General features: G+C 37.0%; 1 protein-coding gene across 24 annotated transcripts in view; it reads left to right on the top strand.

Moving 5' to 3' along the window:
• The window catches only part of CAMK2D (calcium/calmodulin dependent protein kinase II delta), a 258,791-nt gene that overhangs the window by 173,976 nt on the left and 62,519 nt on the right, over positions 1 to 22,296 (top strand). For 2 of the 24 annotated variants that reach the window (XM_065405055.1, XM_065405042.1), the window contains exons 10-17: positions 796 to 918; positions 2,069 to 2,152; positions 2,996 to 3,038; positions 8,081 to 8,112; positions 10,386 to 10,400; positions 14,526 to 14,585; positions 16,422 to 16,463; positions 19,151 to 19,199. In XM_065405055.1, coding sequence (XP_065261127.1) covers positions 796 to 918; positions 2,069 to 2,152; positions 2,996 to 3,038; positions 8,081 to 8,112; positions 10,386 to 10,400; positions 14,526 to 14,585; positions 16,422 to 16,463; positions 19,151 to 19,199 — 448 coding nt within the window. Of the gene's footprint in view, positions 1 to 795; positions 919 to 2,068; positions 2,153 to 2,995; positions 3,039 to 8,080; positions 8,123 to 9,574; positions 9,608 to 10,332; positions 10,347 to 10,385; positions 10,401 to 12,507; positions 12,517 to 14,525; positions 14,586 to 16,421; positions 16,464 to 19,150; positions 19,200 to 22,296 lie in introns of all 24 variants that reach the window. The other 22 variants (XM_065405048.1, XM_065405039.1, XM_065405038.1 and 19 more) reach the window with 13 other exon arrangements.

The raw sequence follows: 22,296 nt of genomic DNA, 5'->3' as shown, positions 1-22,296 counted from the left end.
AACCTCTGGTTGAGTTACTGAAGTCCTCAAATCATGTTTTAAAGACTTCAAGTTATAGAAAATCCACCATTTAGTTTAAACCTGCAAGTGACCCGTGCCCCATGCTCAATTTCCACAAGCTCTAAATTCATTAATTTAAAAAGTGAAAAACACAAGTTGTTTATGGCTGTGATTCAGGAAAGCACTTGAGCACACACTTAGTCCCATTCCAATGGGACTTCAGCACATGCTTAAATATTTTGCTGATCAGGTACTTAAGCTGGGATGGGCTTAAGTACCTGATTAAGTGGTTTCATAAATCAGGGGTTAAACATTAAGATGTCATATACACTATTTAACATTCAAGAAGACAAATGAGTCTCTATGATAATTTTGTTTATTATTTTTATTGCAGTACTGTATTAGGCAGTGTACAAACACAGAAAAGCACACTCGCTGATCTGAATTTCTTAGCCTACTCTATTCCCCTTAAATTTGTAATTTCATCCTCTAAGTGTCAGTTTGCATCATGTTGTTGTACACATTTCTGTAAATGTTCCACTACAAAATAAGTTAACATCTACAACAAGCCTGTTAGAAGTCATCAAAACAATAAAGAAGAAAAAACATAATGTTTACAGAAAAAGTTGTTTGAAATTGTTTTCTTTATAGCAGGCTTCTTTACTCTTCAAATTTTAAGCTTTGCTATCCATTCATGTGACATACTGTGTGTGTGTGTGTTGTGTGTGTGTTGTGTGTGTGTATATATATATAGAGAGAGAGAGAGAGAGAATTACATATATATTTTTCCTTAAGTTTCCCTCACCAGAGTGGGATACAGTGACTCCTGAAGCCAAAGACCTCATCAATAAAATGCTTACCATCAACCCTGCCAAACGTATCACAGCATCAGAGGCACTGAAGCATCCATGGATATGTGTAAGTAGTTTCCACTTGCACGCCTAAAATATTTTACAGGTGAAATAGTTGATAGCATTCTCCAAAATCTAGTGCACAAATTCAGAAGGTTAATGATTATTTTTTCCTTCCTTAGAGCTGTTTCATTGCAATGTAGTTAAATAGAGGAGATAAAACTGTAATTATCTAGACTCTATGAACCTAGAAATAATTACCATAACTGAGGCTCCAGCCTGAGAAACTGCTCCGTGCAGGCAGACCCTTGTGCCCAGGCAGAGCAGAGACTTCACTGGGGCTCTTGAGTGGATACAGACATCCACTTGCACTGAGGAGAATGGAGGATCATGGCCCTTAAGACATCATTATTATGTGCATGCTCAGGGAATATAGTATGGAGCTGTATCAATAAAAATTCTCACTTATATCGTGCTTTGCATCTTCAGAGCAATTAATTCTCAAAACACTGGGAGATAGGTAAATGATACTGCTCCCATTGTGAAGGTAGGGTGAAACACGGAAACAATAAGATAGGGATTTGCCTGGGGATACTCTGCAAGTCACTGACAGAGCCACAATCAGATTTGATGTGTTCCTGGTGCCCAGCCCTGTACTCATTCTAGTAGGCGGCACTGTCTTCTCTATCGTAGAACAGTACAAGTGATAATGAGTTCCAGAGGAAATAAGGAGGATGTTGACTATTTCCTTTTTACACATTTCATGTTCCTGTGCATCACACAGTACTTCTAATGTTAAATAAAATTCCATTTCTTTTTTTAAAAGAGAATTTTACAGGACACCACAATTCAGGATGCTATTACTGATTTTTTATTTTTATAATTCTATATGGCCAAAATGGTTTGTTTTTAGTCAGTCTCTTACACGGGTGTAAACCCCACTGATTTAAGTTGGAGTTTTTCATAGGTAAGGACTGAGTACAAACTGAGTCTCCCGTTTTGCATCAGGTTCCGTTGGCATGGATCCCTGCACCCAGGCAAAATCTTGGAGACTTCACTGGGGCATTGAGGTTTTCTTGAATAGATACCAGTGAAGGATAGGAGCTTAAGACTTAAGAATTTGGCCCATGCAGGTTATGATATGCTTGTTCTCCAATAAATACAACATTACTCATATATTTGTGTGTATTGAATATTGTTCTTTTCTTCTCCCTCAGCAACGTTCTACTGTGGCCTCTATGATGCACAGGCAGGAGACTGTAGATTGCTTGAAGAAATTCAATGCAAGAAGAAAACTAAAGGTAAGAAAGAAAATTTCTTCAGGGGCACTTTAGTAGCAGGTAATTTTTGAAGGGTAAAAGGATAAGTAGACATATATTCCATGTAGAGGATAACCATTCCTTAAAGGGATTTTATGGTGAATCTTTTTATGGTGAAACTTAAAAACAAAGCTATATAAACAAACATCAGGCTTCGATCTTTAAATAAGTACAGCCATGTGAACTGTGCTGCAGTGCTTAATAAACAACATAAGGTTGAGCTCTGCATGCATTTCCAGCAGCATTTTTACTGCTTTTAAGACGCAATTAATATAAATATAATCTACATACCCCTCTGGAATCAGGACGATAGTGATGACCCTCCATTTTAAAATCACAGGCGTTTCTCCCTTTAGATAAAGGAAAACCTCCCTTAGTTGATTGTGGTAGTGTACCCTTTATACTCTTTGCAGGCCAGCCACTAGTGGACAACATTACATACATATATATACACACACAGAATAAGTATGTTGAATACAACTCATCCCAAGCAACTAAAGTAAGAGTCTGGGTTCTGTTCCCAGTGTCATATGTGTGCAATTTAATATCCCTATGTGTGCACATACATTTGTGGCAAGACTTGTTCTGACAGCTTAGTAACTAGTCAGGGATATTATGATAGGTAATAGCTTTAAGAATAAGCTACAGTTTCTCCATTCCCAATGTACTGCACCTTATGCCAAATAATGCATGGAAAATCCATCATTCGAGAGTTGACTTAGATATTCAAATGATTTATGATTAAGCACATTTGCCTTTTTGGTCTATTCATGCTCAGAGCTGTGCATAAATAATGCTAATTTGAGTTAACATATGTATACACAGGGGGCCATTTTGACAACTATGCTGGCTACCAGAAATTTCTCAGGTACGTTTATTGAGCTCCAAATCCTTATGTTCTTTACATTTTGGTATCTGCTTAATGCAACCAGGCTCTAATTAGAATTAAGTTTAGTACAGTCAAGGTCTTTGCTACTGTGGAGTATGTAAAATATAGTGTATAAAAGTTATTTCTTTTTTGCAGTGATCAGAGCAGAAATTACTCGCTGCTGTAGATTAAACTAAAGGGTCATAATGAGCCTTTTGTAAGGTACTGGTGGTAGTTGTAATAATTTGATGCAATGTCTGTTTGTTTCCCTTATTGTGAAGGGGGAGGGTTTTTTCGTTCTTATTTGTAGAATCCTATCAAAGAGCCTAGAAAATATTCCAGGTAGGAAGAGAAAAATTGCAAATGCTAAGGATAAATGTGCAAATTGAAATATGGTCAAAGAATAATATTTTAAAAGTTAAATTACATAGTAGAAGAGGGGTTGAATATGCAAAACTAAAATACATTTCTAAACTTTACAGACATAAGTTTTATGTTCTTATCTTATATAAAAAGCAACCTTATAGTACATATTTTACTACTTTTCTAGTAATATATCAAATCAAGTTTACTTCTAATACCATTCCTATTTGTTTGGGTTTCTTAATACTAATAAACACATGAAAGTTCTTCACTCTTTTACCTCTGTCTCATTCTCGAGCATCATATTATAGCAACATAAGAGTACTTTCTGCATATGAAATAATAGTTGTACTTTTGGCTGAATATACTCTCAGGTGCAGGTGTTTATAGTAATCAAACTCTAATGCTGAAGACCAAGGTGTTTATTAGCCCAGGGCACAGTTATAATTATGTCTTAAATAGGAACACCCTCAAAATATTGTGTTATGCTTAAATTTATAGTTACATATTTAAAGTTTTCAATGAAAGAGAAAAGAAAAAATACCAAAAATAAAATAGCTATAAATTTCTGAAAGGGAAATTTGTAAAAGTGTTAAAGCCTTTCTTTCCCTTCATTCCTCCGATTGCCTAAACTTCTCTGCCTTCTCGTTTTCTTCCTTCTCCCCGACCATCTACTCCCCTCCCTGCTGATTAGCCAGAATCTTGTCCCCCAAATAGCTATGATATATTTTTGTTTACATTGTGTTTCCATTCTTATTTGGAAGGGAGGAGCTGGGAATCTCCCAATGTAAACCTCAATATTTGAGAATTATTCTGGCAACCTTTATCCTAACCAGACATTGATAATGCATATAAGACACCCACAAACAGGAGTGCAGGCAATTGAATAACTTAGGGTGAATTCTGCAGTAACTTTGCAACATCCTGTTTCTGTCTGAGGTAATTCTGTTGCAATATATTTAATAGATAAAAATGCTATAGTGCATTGAGCATGTTTTGAAGAATAATAAGCATCAAAGCATCCAAAAATAAACAAGCTACAGCAGGATGCAAGTGAGACCAATTGGTCCAATCTGCTTGGTGCTTGTAATACACAGTGCCCTTCTTTGTTAGGTTCCTCTATTTAATATACAGCTGTAACATGTAAAACCATCTTTAGGGATTGTAAATTATATTTGGTTAATGTTTAATGAATTGCCAGTAACTTTCAATTTCCTTTAAGAGTTGAACAGAAATGCTGTAGTCTAAGACTGAGTATCTTGTCAAAAATGGATTATCTTAAAATATAAAGCATGTGTATCATGTCTAATCGTTCTCCATAATCATTGTTTCACATACATCATATGTAAGGTCTAACACCTCTCTGAAGAACAAGAATGTCATGGTCCTTTAAAAATATTATTTCAGAATGTCTTGGCATGGTGATCAAAGACTTTTTCATCCATCATTTCAGTGGTTAATTTAAGACATACCTGCACTTGAGATGATATTTTAGTTTTTGAGTTATTTATTCATTGAATTTCATTGAAAGCATGCTTTTTAAGGTTATTTGTCCATAACAATGTGTTTATAAAAGTGTTTTATTTTTTCCTTTTCTTTCTTCCTTTTATGTGGAATGTGTGTTTCTTGTGAGGTAAGACCCTCAGCAACTGAAAGAAACATCTTTTTTGTACCTCCTAAGCAAAATTGCCATCTGCCCTGAACCACACTAATCTCTGCATGTTTTCACAATTCCATTTCTTCTCAGTTTGCTTTCTGGCTTATTAGCAGTGCCTTAGGATTTATTTATAACAATTGCTTTTTAGTTGTGGGAAATCAGCATGGTCAAATTTTTCATTGTTAGCTTACTTTAGAATATGCTTTGCTACTGCAGTTTTTGATTCACATACAGTGTCTTTGCATACACAAAATGCTTTTAAATAGTATTAGAATTATATCACAAGCCAACAAAAAAGATTCGTAGCTAAAGCTGGTGCTAACACTTCTTTAAATAGTTGTGTGTGGTTATTGCAGTATGCAAAGTACAGGATATATACTACGCTTGTTCTGGGCATGAAGCTCCTGTTAATGTACAGGACTGAAGTATAGATTATGTCCCATAATATTAAATATCACATACCAGTCCCATACAAGAAACATTTCAAGGGACACATCCCCTTACATGCTAGCAATCCTACAGGCACAATGGGAGGAGTAATGGCTGTTACAACCTTCATTATGACTTTTGTTGTTGACAACTCTTTTGTTGTTTTGTTTTATTTAATTTTTATTTTAAAAAATTGTTTCCAAAACATGTAAAAGATTTTAAACATAAAACATAACATTGGAAGGATGTAGTTCATATTATGACAAGCAGCTTGTAAGAATTAATTTTTTTCAATAGGTGGTGGGGTTTTTTTTAGTTCTATGAGTATAAAATAACCTGTGAAGCCAATAAACTTTTAATTTTCTTTTCTTTCCTGTAGCTTGAAAATAGCTATTTTCTGCTAAATTAGTTTAAGACTTTGATGCTCTTCCTATCTGATTAATTGTACAGAGGTAGAGCCCAAAACCCAATCAAGAATCAAGGCCCATTGTGCTAGGTGCTGAACCTACATTTAACAAAAATGCAGTCTTTAGTCCAAAGAGTTTAAAGTAAAACAGCAGCATATATTAAATATAACACATGCTTTTCACATATAAAAATATTCTGCATTACTCTTCCTTAGCACAGGTGGAGATACTTTGTGTCAACTTTAGCTTGAAATAAATTTTTATGAATGAAATTTTTCTGCTCCTGAAAAATAGGGGTTTATGATGGGCAGCAGTGGCACCGTCTTAACAGTGGTCTGAGTGGATCTGCTATCCTAACTGATAACGTGATTTTGAGGAGTTTTACTAAATTATAGAAGATAACCTTAATTTCAGCTCTAGTTAAAGTTCCAATAAAGGTTTGTTCTTTTCTGCACAGTTTCTATGGTTATATAGTCCATCATGTCTACAGTAGAACCACAATAATATGAGCACTTGACCCAGACACAGCAGGTGAATAATAATACATGGACACAGAAATGTAGATGAAGCAGAAGCTTTATCTTCATTAACTTAACCAAGAGAAATGGTGGTACCCCAGCAAACTGGCTGAAACTAGACTAATGCAATTCCCAACAGAATAAGCCCCCCTTCCGCCAGTCAAATGAAGGGGCCTTTCTCAAATGTCTGTGCTCCCTACTATCCTCCTTCATGTTCAGGATAAGGGTCCAGATGAGTAATGCTTCAAGCTGTGCAAGACAGTGAAGCCAACACCAAGAGTCAAGTCCAAAGTCTTCCAAACCCTCCATTTCTTTGCACTTTTGTCCTCAGCAACTGCCTCTCTGTGTAACAAGGAGAAATGGCTGCAAACTCCCCTTTAAAAATTTGTGAACAAATGGCAGCCCAATGGCTTACCCACCGCCACTTAGTCACCTTATGTCACCACCAGCTGTAACAGCATGGACAAGACCTCTGCAGCCTTCAGATCTTCTTCTGTTCCTCATCCTGGGTATCTTGCTATGTGAAGAGGGCACCAGGAGCTGGTCACCTGTCTCCAGAAGTAGTACTAAATACTCAAAATCAAAGGAACAGGGAGTCAGTAATGTGTCTTTGCGTCCACTGAACTAGGTGGACGACTACAGGCTTGAGTTCACGGCCATTTCCAACCTCTATATTCCCCTCCACTCTACCATAACCCTACATAGATCACAGGCTACCCCTAGGAGTCAAGGCCCTCTAGGGTCTCTCTCCCCTGGGTTGGCTTGGCCACAGCCCCAGTGCCAACTAGCAAGGTGGGCATTTGTATCTATCACAAAAAAGCGAATCTCTCCCCATTTCTGAGCAAAAATGTAATAGTATAAAATGCTATCATTTTTACAAAATACAGTGGAATCACAATTAGCCAATCTAACTGCGACCGGGGCCAGACTGGATAACCAAAAATCTAGATAAACTGGGGAATAGGTGGCAGGGCTCCACCTGTGAGCCCTGGGCAGCGGGGCTCCGACTGTCAGCACGACAGGCAGGAGCCCCAGGGCTGCCAGCCCAAGTCCTACCACTGTCAGTGCCGGGCAACTGGTGGTTCGGTTAATACAGAGAGCAGCATAATAGAGGCTCAGTTAAATGGGGTTCTACTGTATTCTACAATGTATTTCCTAGGAGTACATATTCACTCATAAATAAAGCAAAACAGTAAATGACAGCCACATTTTGTGATTTGTTATTCTTGATATTTTTGGCTGTGACCTTGCAAGCATTTACCTATGTGAATAATTCAGTTGAATTCAATGCATCTACTCATACAGTTAGAGTTATATGCGTAAGCCTTTGCCAATTCATGGCTTTTGTGTGTTTGCTTATACGCTAATGCACACATTTTAGAAACTTATAGTAGGACTCTCAATGTGAAATAATGAGGTTCTATTGAATATGGCAGTGTTTAGTGCCTAATGCAGCTCGGTGTAGATCTTGACAAAATCAAGGTAGCAAATCTAAGAAAAGTGGTACTGCAGCCTTATGTCCAGTAGTTTGAAATTTGTAAATATTCCGTTTCCTAAATGTAAAGCAGCAGAGGGAGGAACTAAAAACAGAAAGTGCTTGCTTTGCTTCAAACCTGATGGACTTTATTGATAACCTGCTGACATTGAATTTATTCTCTCATTTTACAGCAGCAAAAAGTTTATTGAAAAAACCTGATGGAGTCAAGGTAAGTTAAACAAATGCACCAAACTATACATCTCATTCAGCCTTCTTTTCCTTGTACCATTCCAACTTCTATTGACTTTGCGATTGGAAATAACTACATCTTGTCTTCATAGGTTGTGTTAAGAAATGGTTCTCACTGTATATTTGAAGAAGGTGACGTTAGTTTAAGCTCAAAATAATGTGTCAGAAAAGAAGTAGCTGAAAAACTGTACCATGTTTTAAATAAGGTTAGGAAAAATGCTGACAAGGGAATATTTTCCTTGCTTTTTAATAAAGGGTAATCCTGTCATTAGTGACTCACTGTATTTTTAGCTGCTTAGTAGAAATGAGACTTTGGTCGTGGGTGTGTTAGCTTGATGGAACGTCAGACGCTTACTGGTAGTTTGGGCCATACATGAGGTACATTCTACCAGGTGTACTTGGCAGAAGTCCGGGGGTTTAAGATCTCAGTGAATAAGCTCATCCTGACTAATAGACCTTGATAAGAATGGGAACATTTTGGGAACTTTCATAGATGATTTACAGTTCCTATTTTCATATCGCCAGGTCCCGCGGGAGGAGAGATGCTTCACAAATGAATGTTATAGACAGATACTTTGAAAAATAGCCAGGAAACAAATCTCTGAGCATTGAAAAATGTTTTATTTCTTTTTCTCAGAGGATTCCTGAAGACTAAATAAAGCACCCAGCTTTCCTTAGATAATGCAAAGTTTCTTCTCTTCTCAGTTCTGCCTCATTTCTCAGGAGTGTGTCTTTGACCTGAATTTTAGTTTTCTGCTTAAACTTCCTTTTCTTTAACAGAGTGCTACTTACTTAAATACTCAGTTCACAGCAGATTTGTCCTTTACTCACTTACACACACACATTCTCTCACACTTAAAAATGTTAAGGCTCTTAAAATGAATTCAGTATACTCTAACCTGAATGTTACCCAAAGTCAAATAATGGGCAACTTAGAGAGGATGAAGAAGCACATCATTCTGTATGATTAGGTCATTGCAATACAGATTCCTTAACATGTCTTTGTGGAATGCAGGAATTTTATGTGCTCCAGTCAGGCTAGTATTTTTATAAATACCATTCTTCCTACAGGTTTATAATGGCATCTGCTGTATCTCCATTTTGATAGCAACGTTGCTGAGAATTATCCTCAATGGTTTGCTAATATTACACTTGTTGGAATCTGATACTTGCGGTTTTCAGGACATTTCAGTTTTTTACCATTTTCCTGCTCAGTTATGTGAAGCAAGGGGGGAAATGTTTACCTGCATGGGAGTCTTTGTTTTCAGCATTTTTCTCATGTAGAAACTTCCCCCCACAAAAAAGTATTTCCTTCTCTACCGCAGCTTAGGCTGTCTTTTTGAAAACAAAAATATACTGTACTCCATGCATTGATACTTTCAATCCAACCAGTCACATTTTCTTCTTTTCCTTTTCTCTCTGACTGGTCAATTCAGAAAAGGAAGTCCAGTTCGAGTGTTCAAATGATGGTGAGGATCTTTATCTGCCAGATTTTTCCTCCTGTGAAACATTCACACTTAGAAATCAAATAATTGCATTTAATTTATTAACATAACTTGAGAAGCTACAAGACCTTTAACATGAAAACTTGTGACTTCTAAGCCAAGAAGTGCTATATGCCATCTGTAATGAATTGTTCCGCAATTCTTTAAAGCAAGATTTTTAGCTATAGAAATATAAATACAAAAAAGTAGATGTAACATTGGCCAATGCAGCTGTCTTTAGTACACTAAAAAAAATAGTATTTGTTTACACAGTCTTCCATTAATTTTTTAATCTCCTTGTAGTAAAAACTAATAATATTAAAATAATAAATGGATAGTAATAAGTTTAATGGAGACATTACCCTCTGTGTAGTTATTTACATAGAAACTTAAAAAAAAAATTAAAAATTGCAATACTTGGGAAATTGCTAGAGCTTTTACTCATATAGTATGAATACGGTTCAACATCAGGAATCCATTAAGAGACACCTCTCTACCCTGCTGCCCCTTCTGTAAAAAAAATGTATATAAATAAATAAATTCACTACCAGAGCCACTTTTATTGATTCCAGCTTTAACTGAGCACATATCCAGTATTTAGGGCATTTTAAGGTGATTTTCAAAACCCTGCTTTGTATATTTTTATTGTCCCTTGAAATCAAATGGAAGGATGGTTGTTTATTTTCTTTTTGGGGATGTTGTACTTTTAGTATCAAATAATAAGGTTTTTCTGAGTGTCTTAGTGTCATTTGACTCACATCAGGATGTCAAGCTACAAGCATAGGCCACAGCAGACATGCCGCCTTCCTTCCCTTCTCCAGACCCCCAGCCAACCCCCTTCTTAGTCCAGAGCCTCATCCCAAGACCTCCTCAACCTCTAACTCAAATCCCCCATCTTGAGAACCAATACATAGACTCCCGTCCCCCAGCACCAGAGTCCCCAGGCAGGCAGTGACCATCCTCCTGTTTAACTGGCATTGATTCTGAATTCTGGGATGATGGTGGTGATCCTTGCGAGGCAGCTTACTCAACGGTGACATTTCACCGTGCCTCCGTACTGCTGATCCAGGTAGAAGGGAGCAAATGTTCCACTTCCTCCAACTGGTCCCTCTGTCACGGGCAAGCAGACCTCCCCTTGAAAAGCAGAAAATACCTGTCTGGTAAATGGCCTATATCATCATCTAGCTGGATACAATGTTTCAGCAAGAGAACAGTTCATTTTAATACAAAAGTACAGGCCATTTACCAGATAGGGTGGGATATTTTCAGCATCCCAAACACACTGCGTGCCAGCTCTTACAGTCTGCTGAAACACCACATAGAATGCTTGGAGCAGTGGTTCTCAAAGCCGGTCCGCCGCTTGTTCAGGGAAAGCCCCTGGCGGGCCGGGCCAGTTTGTTTATCTGCCCCGTCCGCAGGTTCGGCCGAGCGCGGCTCCCACTGGCCGCGGTTCGCCGCTCCAGGCCAATGGGGGCTGCGGAAAGCGGCGCAGGCCAAGGGATGTGCTGACCACCCTTCCTGCAGCCCCCATTGGCCTGGAGCGGCGAACTGCGGTCAGTGGGAGCTGCGATCGGCCGAACCTGTGGACGCGGCAGATAAACAAACTGGCCCGGCCCGCCAGGTGCTTTCCCTGAACAAGCGGCGGACCGGCTTTGAGAACCACTGGCTTGGAGGATTTAGATCCCGAGACACAGTTTTATACAATTTTTTAAAAAATATATAAAAACCATTAATACATAGGATTGTATGGCCCTGCCCAACTGTTTGCTCTGAGAGAGAGAGAGAGAGAGAGTGAGAGGGTTGCTATAAAGTTAAAAGGTGTTTCCTGGCAACCACAATTTTAGTAAAAAAAAGTTTTCCTTCCTGACAACAAGTAGAAGTACACCAATTTAGAATAATTTTCCATAATCACTTAATCATTTGGTATGAAAATGCTGAATTTCTTTTTTAATAGTTTCCCCTTTCTGTTAAAATAAATGCAATAACGGTGATTTAAAATATTTAAAGCCTACCATTTTTCTTTAAGTTTGGAAGTGTTTAGCCAAGCTGTGCTCACACTGACGAAATAACTTGACTATGCAATATATTCTCTCTTTTTCATTTGTACTAATGTAAATTCTGTATTCGTGATGTACCATTAATAGGCTTGAATATATATTCTTCAGTTCTCAATGGTAGTGGAATGAATGTTGTTGTTTACTTTTTATAGGATTTTGACCAGGGGAGTATGGGCTCAATCCTGCTCTCCTTACTCAGGCAAAATTCTCTCTGAAATTTGGTTATCCTTTGTCTGTTATGTGTTCCATGACAAGCGCTTCTATGGCGTGTTATTTGATTTCTGATGTTGCTGATTAGGACTGTATGAAGTCTGTTGAAACTTTCATTCCCTCCCTCATATATGCTTTGTATATGTCCATTTCTTCTTTCTTTTGCTCTTTGATTACTTCTCTCTTGATGGCCAAACTGTCAATGAATATTCATTTTTGATTGTACAACTTGGGAGAGTGATTTTCTCTTGTTACAAGAGAAAAAGAATATGATTGTCCATGGTTGTGTGTACTGTTGTTATTCCATAATGTATGTAGTCTTAATTAAAAAAACAACAACAAAATTTCCTTGAATTCAGTGGGGTTTTTTCCCTGAGTAAGGAATGCAGGTAGTAACATTTTCTATCATTAATTGTTCCTTACTAAACCCCTGTAAGGTAGTTAAGTGCAGGTCAAGATTGTCCCTAATATAGAGACACTGCCCTGCTTGGCATGTGTCTTTCAGTATCTTAGAGGATAAATCGAACTCCAGTGCAAGCCCGTTTTGCACCAGAGCAATGTGTCTGTATTAGGGATTTCCATCATCTTAACTACATGGATGTAGTTACAGAAGAACAGAGTTCCCTAGTCTAGACATGTCCTAACTAAGACATTGGCTATGTTTCAGATTTGCTCTGATTCCAGCAACTGATGGGCAGCCACCAGTGCAAACACCTCAGGTGAAATCCTGGCCCAATTAAAATCAATGCTACAGCAGCTTCCGTTGATTTCAGAGGGGTCATGATTTCACCCCTAGGGCACATTTGCCCAAATAAAGCTTGCTCAGCAGCTTTATCAGTCTGTACTAGGGATTGCACTAGTACAGAGGTAGGATTGGGGGAAATCTGAAGTGTAGACATGGCCTAAATATCATTATCCCCATCTCACAAAGAGGTTAAGTGATTTACCTAAGGCCATGGAGGGATTGATGAGCTGAAATTAGAACTCAGAAATTCTTGGCTCTCAGCCCAGTGCTAGAACCATTAGTCTAGGGGTAGGCCAATATGTCATTACACTCTCTGGTAAATATTATTCAAGTCTTCAACATTTTGGATTTCCTAAAGACTTTTTTTATAAGAAAAATATTCCCCAACAGCCTGACTGACACAGAGGGCTTGACTTTTGGTTTTTAAATGTGGTAGTTAATTTTACTTTAATATTGACAAAATGTACATCAGTGAAAGAAGAGAAGTCTGGATTTGCATTATTGTATTTCTTTCCCATTTAATGTTTACATTTTCAGTACCGGAGTACTGACACAGTGGAGCCGTAGAGATTCTATACCTGACAGGTAGAAATGATGCCAACCCTGTATGCGGATAGCCTACCTTACATTTTGCTGCTTTGACCTGCTGCTCTTACAAGTAGAACTGGTCAAAAATATTTTTAAAAAATCCTAGTAATTTTAATTGAAAATAGTTTGACAGCAACGGAATCCAACAAGCTTTAGTTATAATTGAAACCAGCTTTCCAGTTGGTATTAAAACTTTATTTGGGGCTTGATTTTTAAAATCTCTCTAGTTTTGCAACCACAGTGATATTTACCTACCTGATTGTACAGGTGCAGTTATGGAAGGTGGGTTTTAAAAATGAGTATAAGAATCAGAGAAATTTAAATTAATTGCTAAGTCTTGCTTGGAGAGAGAGAGAGAGAGAGAGAATAATTTTTTGAAACAAATAAAAGCCCAATCCTTCAAAGACTTATATGTTTTGAAGTCATTGAGACTACTCCCATATATAACTGTTTGCAGGATCAGGGCCAAAAATAGTAGTGTTGAGAAGCTACAGTACAGGAAGTTATACTCTTAATTTAGGCTCTGTGGTCTGAAAGGCCAATGTACAGTAAACAAAAGGTATTACTGCAGCCACAAACAGACTGGAAAATGATAGTATTGAGGTTTTTAAAAACAAGCAAATTAGTTTTTCATTTAATGAAAATGAAACATGTATGTTTTTCATTTGAAATACTAAATGCTTAATTGAAAAAAATCTCAAAGTGAATATACCTGTACATATTCTGACCTCAATGACACCCATATAAATCTGGAGTTACCAATTTCCGTGGAGTAACTCCAGATTTATATGGGTGTAAATGACACCTACATTTGAACCACTGAAGATTCCTTCCATGGAAAACAAAATGACATTTAACCTAGTAACACTCTCCTAGAAATAAAGTGAAATGATGGTATATTACTTAACACTGTTGCATGATCGTAAACTGGTGAATAAATCACAATGGAAATATAGGCATTTTCTTTCTAAAAGCCATATTAATTGTGAATTCCTATTACCTGGTTATAGCCACTATTAAGAAATTCTTCATTAATTTAAGTGTCAGAGCTGAAACTGCGTATGCTCTATATAGAACTTCCTTGAGCAAGTCCAAAATACTGTCACTAGCGTCTTTGGGAGAAGCTATAGCCAGTTATCAAATCTGTGGTCAGTGTTCTTTTCAAGTTCGTAAGTTGACCTTTCTGTGACTCTTTATTTCCCGATCTATATCTGTATATAGATATTCTATATAGAGAGATATAGATATGCTAGCTACCAAGAATTCTAAGGCTTGTCTATTTCTATTTTCTGCATACCTACAGATAAACAACAAAACCAACGTGGTAACCAGCCCCAAAGAAAATATTCCTACCCCGGCGCTGGTATACCTGGAATCTTCCTTTTCACCCTATCTTTAAGTTCTTTACTGTTTTTTGTTTGTTTTTCCTTTTTTTTTTTTTTTTTTTTTTTTTTGCTTTTATTCTTTGTTTTCTAAAAATTTGGAACAATTTTTCTCGTTGTTTGTACTTTTTGTTTTCTTTTTGTGAGGAAGTCCATTGTGAAGCAACTGTTTATAAATAGAAAACGTGACATGAAAGCTGGACGTGGTAGTGTGGTAGCATTAGTAGCGATAGTTTAATTTTTTGCATGCAGTGTAAGAAAGTGAATAGAATGCGCTTGATGTTGCCCTTAGCTCTTCACCTGATGGTTGTTTCAGTGCTTTTAAATGCTGACTTATTTTTTAAATTGTACCTATTATCTTTTCTTTTGCCTTAATGCAAGTTTTGACATCAGGAGAGCTAACAGGATTATTGCTAGGCAACAACAACAACATAGACCTTATTCAGATTTTCATTCCCCCTATTCTCTGACAACCCAGCAGGACTTTGCAAGGCTTCACTTACTGGGATCAAGAGGCACCTTAGTCCTATAAAGCTTTTTGTATAGTGCCACTTTAAATATGCAGTAGGCATTACTCAATAATAAGTTCTGCTGGGAGAATATTACTAAACAGTAGGACAGCGTACATAAATATTCTACGTCACAATCTTGCTTCTGTTGGTAAGTCACATTTCTTAAGAATATGCTATGGAGGAAGGCTTACGAACACACATGCTACTATTTAATTACCTAAATTTAAGCAGTATTACTTCTCATGTACTTTGGTACATAGCTCTGAAGAAATGCTTCTGCTCTTTAATATAAACATAAGGACAAATTCTGCCCATAGATTTGTATGTGCAGCTCCCATGGAAGCCTGCATTAAGTCAAGTCATTTCAGAGCAGTAGTTTACAGGTTTTATGGTATGTACATGAGTCCTCAACTCCATCAGGTATTCCCAGACCTCTGAGAGTGCATTAAAAAGTTACAGTTGCTGCAGCTTGTTCCTGTGCCAGCTAACTGGCATTTAAAGGGAAGCAAGAGGGGAGTTAAACTTTGAAATGGCATCAAGAACTTCCATCATAGTTGGTATTTCTGCTGTTCAAATGGGCAACAGACTGGATATAACCCCTGTACTTCCAAACACCGTTTGTGTTTAGAGGTACCCAAATCTTTCTGAATCTGCTCAGCCCATCTTTATTTTGATTTGTGTTCATTTTTGCTTTAGTAATAAGCATACACTATTTTTTAAATTAAAATAGTTCACCATTTTTGAGCTAAAAATAAAAAATAAATAAATGGAGATATCCCATCTCCTAGAACTGGAAGGGACCTTGAAAGGTCATCGAGTCCAGCCCCCTGCCTTCACTAGCAGGACCAAGTACTGATTTTTGCCCCAGATCCCTAAGTGGCCCCCTCAAGGATTGAACTCACAACCCTGGGTTTAGCAGGCCAATGCTCAAACCACTGAGCTATCCCTCCCCCCCTGCTTTTTGCCTGACCGCTAAAGCAGGGTCAGGCAAAAAGGGACAATGTATCTGATATGAGACATTGTGAAACACGGTGCCTCTTCAGCTGCCTCTCCAGAGCTTCAAAGCCCTGTGTATGTGTTGATCATGAATAAGGTCTTTGCATGCCGCTGCAGTAGGTAAGATAGCTTGTCAGTCGAGGAATCTTTATTAGAGACATTGTTTCATCTTTTGGCAGCAGTTAACATTTGCTTTAGCTCTTGTCACTGTTTAGCACTTGTCTGCTGGCTCTTCTCGCGCTCCCTCACACTAATGTGAATGTATTTACCAATGAGAACTGTTTTTCTCTTTATTTTGTTCTCACTCAGGAGCCCCAAACTACAGTAATCCACAACCCTGATGGAAATAAGGTATTCAGAAAGAATCAGCTCCATCTTGCTTTTCCAAAGTGCACATTTCATCCACTATTCTAAGCCAGAATGTGCCCATTACCCAGAGCTAGTAAGGAAAATCTCATTCCTGGATCTGTTGCACCTGGTGCCTCTTGGGCCTAATTCATCTGTGGCTTGTTCTCGCTGAATGCTTTCTTCCTGGCTGCTGGCTCCCTCAGCTCCTGTGGATGTCTGTAGGCGATGAGAGCGCCCAGCACCCTGAGGAACCAGGTCCATGGTGTGTTGTACATCTCTTGCTTCAGGCAAGAACTTTAAGTTCTCAAAAAAACAAAGGAACGTTGTGTTCAGAAGAGAGTATAGTGAGGTTATTTTTAAGACTTGTGTATGAAGCTTTCACTAAAGATGAAGGCATATTTTGAGCCGTTTCCATCTGCTGTTTCTCAGCATGCTTATGCATCATACTGTGACATTTCTTCTGCATGGAACTTTTGACTTACTCCATAACATCATCTTGCAGTTTCAAAAGAAGCTAACACTTGAAGTGGCAAGAAGCTCTTTTGAATTCATAAATCTTGATGTGATGCATTTTTCTCATTGATTTTCTTCTCTGTGCTGTGATGGTTGTGTTTGGTGTCTGGTTTCTATAACGTTTGGTAATTTTTTCTCCCTGCGTGGACTTGAAAAGGGTTAGGGAATATTGTCGTTTGTGATTCATGTTCCTAGTTTTCATATGCAGATTTCACTTATTTAAACAGATTTAAATGGGTATGCTGAGAATTTTAAAGTTCCCAAAGGATTGTTGTCACATTTATCTAGTGTAATTACTTGTGATCGCTCAACACTGTATTTGCAAAGGATTGAGTCTTAGTGGAAAATATCAGAGGCAGGCATTTCACAAGCATGGAAAAAGTGTTAACTGTGCATATTTGTAGTCATATCTCTTCTTCGTTTGATTATTTATTTTATACTTTGTGGGTAATAATAAGTTGTGATGCGCATTTCACTCCTGTACCAACTACTCTCTGCACCCCTGGTCCATATTTCATCTCCCATGTTTTATTAATAGGTAGTGTACTGCCATCATTTTAATGTTAGTCAAATCTTTACTAAAGCCTAGCAAAGGGAAACAAAAAACCAAAACACTGGAGCTCTTTGGCATGACTACATCTACTTGACTTTATTATATATTCATAGCAACTTAGATATTTTATATCCCAAAAAGTCATAACATGGACAGGAAAACCACTTATGGGGAAAGTTACTGTTAAATTTCATTATCTGCAAAAACAAATATTTTAGCATGACAACTGGAGTGGATGCTTCCATATTACTGGCCACATCTCTCGTGTGAGCTTGTGCATGATGTTTCCTGCTTGTGTGTGTGTGGTTTTTATTTTCTTCTAGATACTATATATGATAGAGCATGGTATGTCCATTGTGTGGAGTGAATAGTCTAACACCATTCACAATAGGAAAAGCATGATGGTTTATTTAGCTTGGTTTGTATGTGTGGATTGATTAGTGTAGTTTGTTTATTGATGCATATAATTTTGTTATTTTACATTTGAATAATGCATTAACCATTCTGAAACTTTTCTTTGACTTGTCATTGTGAAATCATAGTAGACAAAAGGACACTGTTAGGGTGTTTGGGATTTTTCATTTAATTAATTAATGTGTATAGTAACTCTTTGGAAGCTTGAAACAAATCTTATTTTTTTCCCTTCTGTCTCAGAAGTAAACTGGCTATGAGTATTTCGCTGCTGGCTTTTTCTTTTTTTATTTGCAACAAAGCATTTATTTTTAAAAATCATAAAGATAGATCTTCTACAAAAAAAATTAGGAGAAAAAGAGTAGGTCAGATTTTTTGCCTACTAGCTTTGACAGTGTCCTTTTAAGTGTGCTCCCTAATTTTTCACATTTCTAATATCTTATAAAAATTGTGATAAGTAGCCTTGCCTTTTAACACTGCAAAGATTTCAATACAACTGTCTGATGGACAAGTCATTCCTTTGTGTGGCTGGTTGGTTAAAGAATATTTCTTCAAAGATATCTTAGATTATCTAGGAGCATTGTTGTGGGCCTCTCCAGTAACTTGCTCTCTTTCAAAATTTTTGGTACAAGGAGAATATAAAAATGCAATCATGGATATGACCCAATTCTTATTGAAATAAATGGGAGCCTTTCAGTTTATTGCATCAGTTCTTATATCAGCAGAAGAATTACTGTAAATTGTGAAATGCAGCATTCTTCTTACTTTATACTTAAAAGCTCAAATGGAATGACTTATTTTACACAGTTGCTATTCACTAAGCTTAAAATGGCAAGTTCTAATATTTGACTGACGTAATTCATATAACTGTTCAGACATACTCTGTCTAATAGAAAGTATAAAAAAAAAACAAGCTAACTCATTTTCATGAAGATATTTTTATATTTCCCTGTACATCCATGGACATTCAAAAACTGGACAGCCAGAAATACGTTTAATAAAAATGTTCCCGTTTGAAATGGATGAAAATTATTGACATTTAGTTTCAGGTACAAACATCTCAATCCCTGTGGCCATTTGTTTGTGAATTACATCCACATAGCCTGCTTCAAGGCTTTGCATGATCTGTACAATACCAAGTGTAATTTTCATAGGTGCATGAATAATATGCTGGGTCACTTTATGCATTTCACTTGTATTTACTTCTCAACAGGAGTCAACAGAAAGTTCCAATACGACTATTGAAGATGAAGATGTGAAAGGTATGATTAACAGTTGGAAAGGCAAAATCATGGCTACATGCATATATTTCATTAGGTTTTATTAACTTTTGTTAATATGTCAGATGGAGGGAGTTCCTAAGTAATCCAAGGAGAACATACTATTATTTTTGAAAATCATGTTCATTGCTGAAGTTCTATATGTTAAGTTCTGACTTTGATAGTTTAACTTTTACATGTACCATCTCTGTAGCATTTTGGAATAAGGAAGTTTCTCGTTTAAAATTATAGTTATGGCAGTAGTAAGTGTAGATTTAAAAACTAATGACATTTAATATTATTTTAAATTTCATTTTGTATATGGTATTTTGAATTTTTTTTGTTTGCTTGCTTTAATTCATGTGTTTTTAATGCATTTTTTCAGATCAACGTTTATAAAACATTTCTGTTCAGATGCCAGTGTTTTTTTATGCTTCTCTTGTATTCTGGCCCTATAATTGTCTTAACTTCAGTCACTTTTTTCTTTTCTTTTCAATTTTCTGCACAATAACCTTCTTAACTTTGTAATCTTTTTGGTTATTTTTTTAGTTTTTTTTCTTTTTTGAATTCTTTGCTGTGACATTATTCATTCTTATTTTAATAACATTTTGTGGGTTTAAAACCAGTATATTCAGCTTGTGTGTTATATGTTTCATACAAGACATTGGTTTTTAGCTTTAAGTACAAAATTTTAACTATAGTGGATCCACAAAACAGAGACAGGAATAAGAAGGGACATGATGAAAAATAAGAGGGGAAGTGGTAAGAAAAAGAGGGATTTCTCAGTTAATTAACCATTAGAGCAGGAGTAGGCAACCTATGGCACTCAGACTGCCCAGGTTCGGGGGTCCCTGCATTTTAATTTAATTTTAAATGAAGCTTCTTAAACATTTTAATAACCTTATTTATTTTACATACAACAATAGTTTAGTTATATATTATAGACTTATAGAAAGAGACCGTCCAAAAACATTAAAATGTATTACTGGCACACAAAACCTTAAATTAGAGTGAATAAATGAAGACTTGGCACACCACTTCTGAAAGGTTGCCGACCCCTGCATTAGAGTGTTGGGCTGGTTTTGCTCTGTACTGTACTAGAAGTGTTATGTCTGTGGGTGTCACTATTAAAGTGTTTATTAGCAGAAATATGCATTAAAATATAGATTCAAAGATGCTGGAGTTTTCAATAGCTTCAAGACTGTGAGAGAACATTTTAGAATATGAAACAGATTCAGTGGATGCAGTTGCTCAAATCATGTTTGGTAAACTGTTGTTTTATTTCTGGATAGTGGAGCATGCAATGTCCTTGTCTGATAAAGTAACTGGTGTTGCCAGAGTAAGGGACTGATAATGTAATGCTTTAGGACTCATGAGTATCTCCAAGTCAGAAATGTAATAAGAAATACAAGATAAAATAATTCTTTCATAAACAATGGAGTGTCCTACTAGCTGGCATTCAAATGAACATCACTAACCTGGTGATATCCTACATATTGTCTATTTTAGACAGAGTTCTTTTGCTTAATGAGGTATATAGCTTCTGTTTCACTTTTATTTTGTGTGCTATAAAATCTTATCCCAGGGTCAAGTAACAATGTTCTCCTGCTAAGCAGTGTTGTATGGTTTGATATATTATCACTTCAACAGGATCATTCATCTCAAACAGATAGATAGAAATACCTATGTAGGCTCCAGAGAAAAACTTAGTTATAAAAAAAGAGGATGATGACAGGTCCATCAGTGCCCAGTCCCTGAAATATTGTGGAATTGATGGAATGAAGTGTAGCAACCTGATACTAAAAGATAATCCCAGCTCCATGCCCCATACGGAAGGGGGAACATAAACATAAGGTGCCTGTCCATATAACCTGGGGTAAGTTTCCTCCACTATCCAAATGGTACTGATTAACTAAGTAACTTTCTTTCCTTTCTTACGTGCTTTGAGCAATGAACTAGTGAACAATGTTGATGTTTAAAGTATCATTGGAGTTAGCTCCCACTGAAAGGAATGAGGCAGTTCACACTTCAGAGTGGTTGTTTCATGCTCCCTGCAAACGCAGGAAGACAATTGGTTAAGCTCACCTTCATATACTGAAGGTTTTCTGTTGAAATGTAATAGCTAGACACATTTTTCCCCCAATGAAAGCTGATCCTCTGGAGAAAAATGGGAGGACTGTCTGCTGCCTACCTTTCTGGCTAATCCTTCATGCCTTTCTCCCCCCACTCGCCCCCAAGGGGAGTGTGCTCCACCCTTTGGGAAAAACTTTTATATGGATTCAAAACACACCTACCTTAAAAGTGTAATTGGAACTATCCAGCATTCGCCGCTACCTGAATATATTAGGCTGAACTCAATGAATTACCACCAGCTGTGCAAAGCAGATGAAACTATCCAAGCTTAAGGATGCTTCTTGTCCCACCCTTTAGAACGTCCTGTTTACTTCCCCTTCCTATCACCAACACTCAGTTCACACAAAATAGCATTCCAACATTTCTAAGTAAATCCCAGGGAACGTGTGTGGTGCTATTATATAACTACTCCTCTACAAGTCCCATGAAATATATGACACTTACCTGATGACGCCAAGGTATTTTGGTCCCTGCAAGTTCATGTGACTGTGATCTCACCAGCCCAGTTCCTCTCAAACAGGTATTACCGAAAACCTCATCAGAAGGCCTAATAAACAAATGGGCAATGAAGCAGTCAAACCTTTATTTAATTTTTCCTTTTATTTAAGTAAAAGGCTATCAGAAAAACACCCAGCACAGTGTGCGATCACACCTTTTGCAGCACAATCTCATTATTAATAATATTTTTGTTCCCGATTACTGAGCAAAAGAATAATGGGGAAACTATTTTTAAACAGCCAGTTAATCTTGACATTTCAAAATCAGGCACTGGAGATGATCACAATTAAATAGCTCTATGTAACTTTGTGCAAATTCAAAAATAAGCCAGTTTGCAAGCTTTCATCCACATATTAATGTAGCTAAATATTTCACATTCTCTGCTTTGAAAGACAGCTAAACAAATTTCTCTGAAAAATACTGGTTAGTTCCAACAAACCGTGTATTGCTTTTTCCTCCAAAGCAGCAG

This window comes from Emys orbicularis, chromosome 5, assembly GCF_028017835.1.
Source record: "Emys orbicularis isolate rEmyOrb1 chromosome 5, rEmyOrb1.hap1, whole genome shotgun sequence".
Classification (NCBI taxonomy): domain Eukaryota; kingdom Metazoa; phylum Chordata; order Testudines; family Emydidae; genus Emys; species Emys orbicularis.
The sequence above is the reverse complement of the archived record's forward strand: the minus strand, read 5'-3'. Positions and strand labels throughout refer to the sequence as shown.